The following is a 9739-nucleotide window of genomic DNA, read 5'->3' as shown; positions in this document are numbered from 1 at the left end:
CAGGCTGGGAGTGGAGAGCTCTTCACTGGCAAACTCCCACACCACCAAACACAGTGAACTTACACGATTCCCAACAGCTGTTCTGAATGAAGAAAAGAGAGTCATAATTAATAACATGTGTCCTGACAGAATTAATTAATAATTTATAATTAAGTCTAAAATACGAACTTGGATTATTCTTGAAGAGTCACACCTTTGCTGCCCGAACAAGCCAGGTAATGGCATGGGCAAAGAGCTCTCAGATATTTTATGATCTTCTGGTAACTCCTTCCCCACTCTCCCTCCGCCCCCAGGGGAAAAAAAAACAACCTTTGAACATTTTCTGAGAAATATCTTAAAGTTGATGCTTGCAACGAGAAGTGTTTAAATTCTGCAGATTGGCTCTCTACTGAGATGATCAAAATATCTTTCAGGCACAAGATGAGGAAAATGCAGCAGGACGAACCTTGCAGGCTCTGAAATTAAGCCCTACTTATTTCAACTCTTCCAGTTCTTTTTATGAAAATGGTAACAAACAATTCCAAGCTCTGACAATGTTCTCTTCTGCATTATTATACTTTAGAAAACTACAACACAGTCTCTCGCGGACTATGCTTTAAATCCTCTGAGCCAGTTTTCATGCATTTTTTTTTAAATGTTGAAATCAAGAAAAATCAATTGCATAAATTTTTTCAATCCTCCTGTTTTAGGTAATGACACACACACACAAAAAAGCAATGCATCCATTGTTTAGTGGGATTTTTAAAATTAATTTAATGTCTAACTGCAAATGCTGGAAACTGGAATTAATCTGTCTGGATAAAAAAAGGCTTACAGACATTTAAATGCATGTATCGGGACACTTTATCAACCTAACATAAAATTGTCATCTTATCTTATTATATGACTATTTTATGCATGTGTCAAAGAATTTAAAAATGAATGCCTGTCTATTCAGTCTAATTACAACTGCATATTATCTGTCTGGATGTACCAGTCCATATCATTGTTACCAAATACAATATATTGTATTCACCTTTCATTTTTAACTTAAGGCTGATAAACCACAATTTGGGCGTAACTAAATTTACAAAAAAAAAAAAAACCAACCAAAAAAAAAAAACCACCACACACCAAACACACAGAAGGGGGGGGGGGGGGGGGGGGGGGGAATCAGACTCAAACACCTGAGGTAGATTGTTTAGTAAATGATGCTGAAGTATTTCACAGATAAGATAACACACGATCGCTCTGCAACTATGTTATTTTCAGTGTTGTATCATAGCCATATATACACATACACTCTTACTTGACAATACAACACTTCAGGCATCTTAATACTTGATCTACTAGCAGCACCTTGTAAATAGGGCTGCATTAAAATTTGACAATCTGTATTTGGATTCGCTGGGAAACGGTCAGGACATTGGACTAAAATATGGATTATTACATCGTAGAACTAGTAGTTCCAAGGTTTGTTCAGAAAGATAACACATAAGGTTACTGTACATCCTAGGCAGATCATTTCTTTTCACTCACTCTGTACCACCATGTGTTTCTACATAAGCGTGCACACCGCACACTTTAAAATTTACCCCACACTTCACCCTGAAGGTGATCTTTTCTATGTAGTTTCCACTAATCCTGGAAACAGGGCTGACAAAAAGGACCCACTCTAATCCTGCTAACTCACCCTAGCTTCACTGCATTTCCCATAACCCTGCAGCAGTCACAATTCATTCTAATCACTTTACAAAACAATCTTTAGTAAAAAGAGGAAAAATGCAGACTTGTAAGCCAATTTAAGAAATAACTGCTGATACATCAGTTATTGACTATTTCACTCCTGCTCATGATAGTGCTCAAGGCAAAACCGAGAACAAAATGACAACATCAACCGCACGCAATAAACTGTGGCCCAGGAGAGCACTGAAGCCTTAATTGACAGCTGTCAAGCTAATGGGAGAAATGGCAGCTGATTCTGGAAAATTCTGTTTTCCAGACGGATATTCAGGAGAATCTATCAGGCCTTTTTATATTTATGCCCCTTTTTCTTTTTTTTTTTTTTTTGCATTGTTCCTCACACTTTGCCAAAAAAAAAAAAAAAAAAAAAAAAAAGGAAAAAAAAAAAAAGGCAGAGGACAGCCATAACTAATCATTTTGTCAGCTTGCTGCTAGGAAGAATCTCTGTCCAACAGAGAAATATGTGGCAGGTTTGGAGGCAAATAACATACCAAGGGCTGACACTGCAAGTACCTTTATAGGTAGTCTACTTTATCGCTACATTTACTTTTGGGGTATGTATGTAGTTGCAAGCAATTCCCATAAATTAAAGCGAGCATTCAACTTCCCGAAGTCAGAGCTGCCTGGAAATCTGGCTGCACAACCTGCATGCCATCTTGCATCTGTATCTCGGTGGTGCACTCCCAGCCTGGCTCTGGAGGTGCTGATAACCAGCAAGAGCACTGAAGTCCCTGAAAAGTGCAAGTGCTCCGCATCCCTGAAAAATCAATTTAACGTATTTCAGTATTCACACCGGCCATGTGCATCTTTCAAATGTAAGCACGGAAGTTGGGAAGAGCCTGAAAAGTATGCAGCTATCTCTAGGGTTTAAACTCTCCTACACAGGGAAAAAGAACACCAACAAAAAAAAAACCCAAACACGGGTCCAAGTTTGTTTTTCTTCTAGAGGCTTCAAAACTCAGTGCAGTTGTCTGAATCTAAAAAACAGTAATTGTTTTGTTCAAAAAAATAAATACATTAGTTTCCAACAAATCCTTAGTTAGTTCCCAGTCCCTCCTCAGAAGAGCTTTACACGTATACAAAATATGTATTAAGTCGTTTCTGTCAGTAGGAAGTACATTTTCTTGATCTTTTAAAATAGGTTTCTAAAAAAGCTGCAAGTGAAAGCTATAATTTAAGGACAGATAATTACTGTTTGCATGAACAAGACTGGCCTCTATTAATACAGTATCTTCGCTTTCCTAGAGAGTAGCCTCCAACCAGTAAATACCTTCTTCCTCCTGACAAAAATGACACAAGTCCTTGGAGCAGCAATTCTGCCTCCCTCCTTGCTTTAACAGGTGAGGAATAAAACTGCGCTCCCTGGCTCTTCCTCCCGAATTTACCTATGACATTCACCTGAGTCTCAAAGCAAACAAACCGAAATTATCATTTTTACAGATTCTTGATTCTCAGAGACAGCTTTAGTCTTCCACAGTGTGGTGTTAACACTTGGGCTAGACATAAAGAATTTGTGCACCTGTCTGTTATGTCTGCGAGCTCTGCGCTGCTGAGAGTTCTTTGTTGTTGTTATTCTACTCCAGACCATTAAAAGGGCCCTAATTCCTATGACATGATTATCCAGGTACCAAAGCCCATTTGTCACCTGCAGCAGAAAATTGAGTTAATGCACAACTAAAGGCAACCAGGACTGTGTAATATCAACTTGATTACATCAAACTAGCTGCAAACCTAATTCTGCTGGATGACACTGCGTGGAGCTTGTCATCTCCAATCATTAAAGCTGTCAGGAATCCATCAGGTTTACAGCTAATTAGGTGAACACTAATGAAGCTGGCAAAACAACTTTTCTTTTTTTATGGCTGAGCGGACCTTTCAGTTTGGAGAAAAAAAATTCTCGAGTATTCTCAAGGTTGCTGGGGACTGGATTTCCTGAGTTACCAATCAGCAGACATCTTTAATTCTCCCCCACCACCACCTTTTTTTCTCTCTCAGTACCAAGCAATCAATTTGTCATCACTCTCAGTATGCCACAAAAGCAGTCATGAACCTTATAACTCGCAGCTCTGAAGCCAAAAGGCTTGGGGGGTGGGGGGGGAAAGTAAGTTTCTTCTGTCTTAAAATAAAATGCCTCATACAGCTCACTTATTTATCTTCATGCACTTATCAACAGCATAAATGTTCTTGTTTTTTCACTCTTGTCAAATAAGTAGCCCTTCAGTCATTCTACATCCCCCATATCCATTAGGCAGAGGCATTTTGATAAAGTAAAGCCAAAGCTAGTGTATGGGAAAGAATGAAAGCACTCACTCTGCCAACTTCTGATTGACCATTAAGCTATTGATGAATGTGCCTGTCAGGAGAGAGACAATTAAATCAAATATGAAACAAAGTCGTTTTGACGGGTCATTTTGATAGAGCAAAACCATTCTTCCATCTCCTATTAGTCCTGCAGTCAAGTTTTTGTAATGAATATTTCTTAACTAACCTGTTATTTCTTAGCTGTTTTTTAAGGTGGGGTTTTTTTTGGAAAGGAAAAAAAAAACCAACAAAAAAAAGTCTTTGCTTTTACTGCTATTAGAAAAAGTAACATTTCCAATGTGACCAATAAAACAGCATTTTAGTGGGAAGCAATTATACACAATACTAAATGTTTAATGTGGCTATCAAAAAGCTAAAAGTTTAAAGAGATTACACTTCTGCTAAATATGAAAGATAGATCACACATCATGGCTGAATCACTTGAGAAAGGAGGGAGAGACAGAGAGTGGTGGAGAGAGGGAGAGAGATACCTCAGAGTGTGTGTTTAGTGCAGAAACATTTGCTTCCAGCCTATGGAGAGCCCAGCAGACAGCACAGTCGAGTACGTCAAATACTTCGAAGAGCTAGATTTTGCAGAACCGAATTCATGTTCGAAACTTAATTTCCCAAGTATTAGGTAAAGTCCACCTTTTTCATTTATGTGAAAAGTGTTACTTGATGGTATGGGCCAGAAATGCAAAATATTACCGTGAAGCATTTGGCTACGATATTGTTTGCTAGATCGTATCAGCACCGTACTGCAAAACTTTCCAAACTTTCTAGCTGTTAGTACATGGAGCGAGACTGCTAGAAAGTCTGTTTCTCTGTCTCAAAAGTCCTAGATGAATGCGTGTATACGTCAAAGAAGAGAAGAAAGGGAATGTGGACAACGTTATTTACAATTTGTATTACTCCCTGAATCCCTTGCTGTTTACTAAATTCAAACCACACCACTCGGAGAAGTTGTCAGGCAGCGGGAAAGCCCTGGCACGTTTCTGAATGCCCGTTTTCTAGCATCGCCCAAGCGAGTCGCCAGGCTACCTGCTCCAAGTTGTTAGAGGCACAACCACAAACACACCGCCACCACCATCACCCGCGCCTCGGCACAACTCCTGCAGCCGGCCTCCGGCACAGAGCCTTCCTTCGGGAAAGGCCAACGGTGGCCACTCCGTGCTGGGCCCCCCCATCCGCCCCTGGCCCGACCCAACCCTGCTCCTCCGCCCCAGCCAGCCCCACGCCTCGGAAGCCCTGGCCCATGTGGCTATGTGGCACACCGAGCCAGGAGCCCCAGAAGTTGCGCTGACAGAGAGTTGACAGGCCACCCGTGACGTCACCGAGTCTGGCGTTACCATGGCAAGTGATTTATTGATGTTTATCGGGAATGAATAGATCAAAGGCAGCCAGATGACAGGCGATCAATCAGCCATCAAATCAAGGATGGCAACAGGCCAAGGAAACCTTTTCCAGCCCACATATCCCCAACTAAGGATTACTGTAAAATTACGTGGGGCTTTCCCCCCCCCCCCCCGTTTTGCTTTCAATTTGGCTTTTCCAAAAAAATACTGCTCAAGTTTAACAGGAGTTGACACTTCTGGCGTAAGCAAAATGAAACAAACAAACAAAAACCTCACCAGCACAAAGCCTTGTGAAGTATTTCTAAAAAGAAAAAAAAATATGGAGGAAATTGTAAAGGCACTATCAGAAACATTTGCCAGTCATTTGACAATACACAGACCCCCCCTCCTTTTTTTTTTTTTTTCCCCTCCTTTGGTTTCCTTTGCAGTTTCTCATCTGGACTCATAAATAAGAAATGAATAAGATTAACAGAAGAGGTTGCCAAAGAAAGTGACCAGCTAGGTGGGTCTGCCTGTCCTGCAGAGACTCCTCCGGCGTGGAACAGGGGGGAGAGAGAGGCAGCTAAAAGTTGGGCAAAGGAACCAGTGCTGGGCTTGGATCACCAAGTAACTCCGCGGACCCTCCAGATCACTTTGTCCCTACCACTTCATTCACAGCGTGCCATGTATTTATACATATCCTATCTCTTTTTACAGAGAGGGAAAAAAAAATTAAAGAAAGAGTATTTTCACTGGCTTTCACAAACCATTTGCCTGTGAGGGAAAAGGATGGAGACGAACGAAGACTACGAGGGAGAGAAGCAAAGTAGGATCTAAAGTACGGGCTGGAAATGAACAAAATTCACGTCCTTCCCCCACGCCTGGAGTCACAGGGATCACCCGCGTACATGTCCTATGTGCCTGCGCATACCCGCCTGCCTTTCTCAAAGTGTTGCCCCCGGACCGGAGTCTGGCGATGGCAGAGTTAGGAATAAATCAAAGTGGCTACCAAAGTCGGGAAAGGGCTTTCATGCGTCCCCACCCCTGCCAGCCCAGGGAAGAAAAAAAAAAAAAAAAAAAAAATTGAAATCGCCCCCCCCCGCCGCCGCGGCCGCCACGGCGCCGTGCCCCCTGCCCAAGTTGCTCTCACTCCCCGCGGCAGCAGCGTGCGGAGGCAGCGCGGAGGCTCAGCCCGCCGAGCGCGTTACGGCAGCCGGCGGCAGCGGGCGGCGCGGCGGCCGGCCGGGGAGGCGGCTCGTACCTGCTGCGCGCCGGGGCGCTTGCTGCTTCCTCCTCGGCATGCTGGGCTCCTGCGGCCGCCGGCGCCGGCGGGGGGGGGCTGCCTGGGCGCGGGGGTGGGAAGAGTTGCTTTAGCCCCAGAGATCCGGTGAGCTGCTCCAGTCTCGGCTCGAGGGCTGGGTTGGGGATATATTTTTTGTTGCTGTGCATACACGATGCCGAGGAGGAGGAGGAGGAGGCGGCGGCGGCGGAGGAGGAGGCGGCACAGAGGAGAGGACAGCCCTGCTGCTGCTGCTGCTGCTGCTGCTGGCAGAAGAGGGGGGAAGTTTGACAAATCGCCCCGGAGGAAGGAGGAGGGGAAGCCCCCCGAAGAGGTGTGCGGGCGGGAGGGCTGGGGAGAGCCCGCAGTCCCCCCCACCCCACCCTGCGCCCCCGGAGCCTGGCCGGGCTGGGAGATCACGGCATAAAGACGGGGGATTTCTTGGCAGGAGTCGGCGGAGCCTCAGCCTGCGCTCTCCACTCCCCGGCTCCCGGCTCGGCGCTGGAGCGGCGGCGGCGGCGGCAACGGCAACAGGCGAAGCTTGAAGGGAAACGAGATGATCGCAGTGTCACTCAAACTAGTCCGCAAAGAGGGAGAGGGGCACCGCGCTCCCACCGCCTCCCGCCCCGGACGGCACCTTAACTCTTTGCGCATCGCGCCGCCGGACCGCCCGCCGCCGGCCGGCCACGGCCACGGCGGCGGCGCAGGGTCCGCCCGGGGGCGGCGGCGGCGGAGCGGGGCGCCCCCCCCTCGCCGCGCCCCCTCCGCCGCCCAGCCCGGCCCGCGGCCGCTCGCCCCAGCAGCCCGCAGCGGCGGAGGGGCTCGGCCCGCCGGGCGCCTCCGGGCCGGGCAGCGTAGGGCAGGGCAGCCCGCACCGCACGGCTCCGCGCCGCTCGCCCCGCTCCCCGCCGGCAGCCCTCCCCCTCCCGCCCCCCGCGCACACCCGTTCCCCGCCGGAGCCCCCACCCCCCCAGCCATCGCCGCCCCGCCGGGGCACGGGACCCTCCCGGCACCCCCCCGCCCCGCAGCCTCTGCGCCCGCCGCCGCCGCCCCCCTCCCCCCGGCGAGGAGGGCCCGGCCCCCGCCCCCGGCGATCGAGCCCCGTCCCCGCGGAGCCCGGCCGCCCCGCCAGGGGACAGCGGCGGCAGCCCCGGCCCCCGGCTCGCTCCGCGGCTCGCTCCGCACCTCGCTCCGCCGGCCGCCCCGGCCCCACTCACCGGCGCGCCGGGCAGCTGGCCGCCCGCCGGCACTCATCCAGCCCTCCGGCTCCCACCTGGCTGGCGCCACAGCCGCCCGGGCTCCGCTTCGCGCCCGCGGGCGGGCGGGCTGGCAGGGCCGCCCCGGCCGGCGGCCGTCAACGGCGGCGCCTCCGCCGGCTGAGCCGCTGCGCCCTGCCCCGCGGTGCCGCCGGCCGGACGGGGAGCGGGCAGCGCCCCCGCACTGCGCGCCCCGCCCGCGCCCGGCTCTGCGGGTTCGGGCACTTTCCCCGCTCTTTCCCTCTTTCGGGGCCTTTTTTTCTCTCTTTCGCTTTCTTTTGGTTTTTTTTGGGGGGCGGGGGATAGGGGTTTGGTGTTGGTTTGGGTTTTTTTTTTGGTCCAAGTTCACTGGCGAGCCGCCGCGCTCAGTTCAGCGAGCGCCGGCGGATCGATGTGCTGCGGGTTTGATTGCGCATCCCTGGGCGGCGGGGCCGCGCACAGCGGGGAGGGCCGGGGCGGCGGGGGGCGAGCGGGGCCCATGCCGGCCTCCCGCCTCCGCCGCGCCGCGCGCCCGGGCACGGCGGCCCAGCACCCGCACCGCACCGGCCCCGCCGCGCTGCCGGAGGCCGCCTGGGCTCGGGAGAAGTGAAGGAAAAAAAAAAAAAAAAAAAAAAAGGAAAAAAAAAGCCAAGAAAAAAAACCAGTAGCGATTTTTTTTTTTTTTTTAAGTTCACGGGGAGGAATAAAATAAAAAGGATGATCTCACTTTTACGGTAAGATCAAAAAAATCTCCACTCGCCCCCATTCTTCGAGATTTGGGATAATTCCAAATACCTGACTAAGTGCAGATGTTGTTGCGTCTTCACATCTTATAAAGCCGCCGTGCCGCTTTTGCTCTCGCTTTCCTTTTCAAGTTGCAGGAAATTCAAACACTTTACGTGAAGGGTGGAGAAGGTTTGGGCTAATTTTTTTTTTCTGATTGTTATTTTTACGAGTTGATTATTTTTTTAAGCTGATATTTAGGAAGAAAAAAAAAATCGCAGTCGCCTAAAGTCCCCGGGAAATTGCTACTGTTGGGGGAAAACGAAACATTTCTTGCAAACAAGAAAATGGTGAGTTGTCAATTGCCGCTTCTGCTGCCAAATTCGCTCAGTTCCATCTCATTGATACTCGCTGGTTGCTCCTCACAGTTACAGTATCTGCTCACAGAAGGAGCGATCAGATCTACTTAAGAGACGACCCCGAGACGTTCCCCCCCTCCCCAAAAAGCAAGCCCCTCGGCGTGCGGGTGTGCGAGCGCGTGTGTGCGTGTGAGCGCGCCGGCGGCAGGACGGGGCGCGGGCGGCTGGCAGCCCCGTGCGGGCGGGCTGCGCCGCTGTGGCGGTGCATGCCGCTAGATCCGCCCTAACATCTGTCCGTCTCACCATTGGCGCATCCATCAGTGTCACCCTGGCTGCACATTGCAACGACAACACATCAGACACAACACAGACCGGGATTCGGTACAAATAACCGACGTACTAAACAACTTAACCAGGAAGGAGGGGACCAGCCGCAGCATAAGTATTTACAAATGTTAGACAGCCCTGGAAAAGCGAGAGGGCTAGGCTGCGATTAATAACTCGGTCTTGCTCTCTCCCTCCTCCCCCTTGAAGTAGGAATTAGGAAATGGAAAACCTAAATAATTCATGCCCCTCGCCCCCCCGGAGGATGCGGCCGGGGCGCGCTCAGCCAGGCGGCTCGGCCGGCTCGGCGGGGTCGGGGCCGGGGCCGGGACCGGGGCCGGGACCGGGACCGGGACCGGGGCCGGGGCCGGCTTAGCCGCGGAGCCCGGGGGATGATAGGTGAACTTGGGGCTTTGGGAGGCTGCTGGCCGAGCCGGCGGGCGCTGCGCAACATGGAGGATT

General features: G+C 50.2%; 1 protein-coding gene across 2 annotated transcripts in view; it reads right to left on the bottom strand.

Moving 5' to 3' along the window:
* Nucleotides 1-9618, bottom strand: part of TSHZ3 (teashirt zinc finger homeobox 3) — a 67189-nt gene extending 57571 nt beyond the window's left edge. The window contains exons 1-3 of one of the 2 annotated variants that reach the window (XR_013923698.1): nucleotides 7854-9618; nucleotides 6619-7176; nucleotides 1-82 (exon numbers count right to left, since the gene is read on the bottom strand). The exon at nucleotides 1-82 is cut by the window's left edge and continues 16770 nt beyond it. Coding sequence is in view for 1 of the 2 variants with exons in the window: in XM_080365091.1 (XP_080221217.1) it covers nucleotides 6619-6658 (40 nt within the window). In the remaining variant the exon portion in view is untranslated. The remainder of the gene's footprint in view (nucleotides 83-6618; nucleotides 7177-7853) is intronic. The other variant, XM_080365091.1, reaches the window with a different exon arrangement.
* Nucleotides 9619-9739: the final 121 nt, after the last annotated feature.

Source organism: Falco punctatus (assembly GCF_963210335.1).
Source record: "Falco punctatus genome assembly, chromosome: 14".
NCBI classification, from domain to species: domain Eukaryota; kingdom Metazoa; phylum Chordata; class Aves; order Falconiformes; family Falconidae; genus Falco; species Falco punctatus.
Note: the sequence above shows the minus strand (reverse complement) of the source record. Positions and strands in the feature narration are given on the sequence as shown.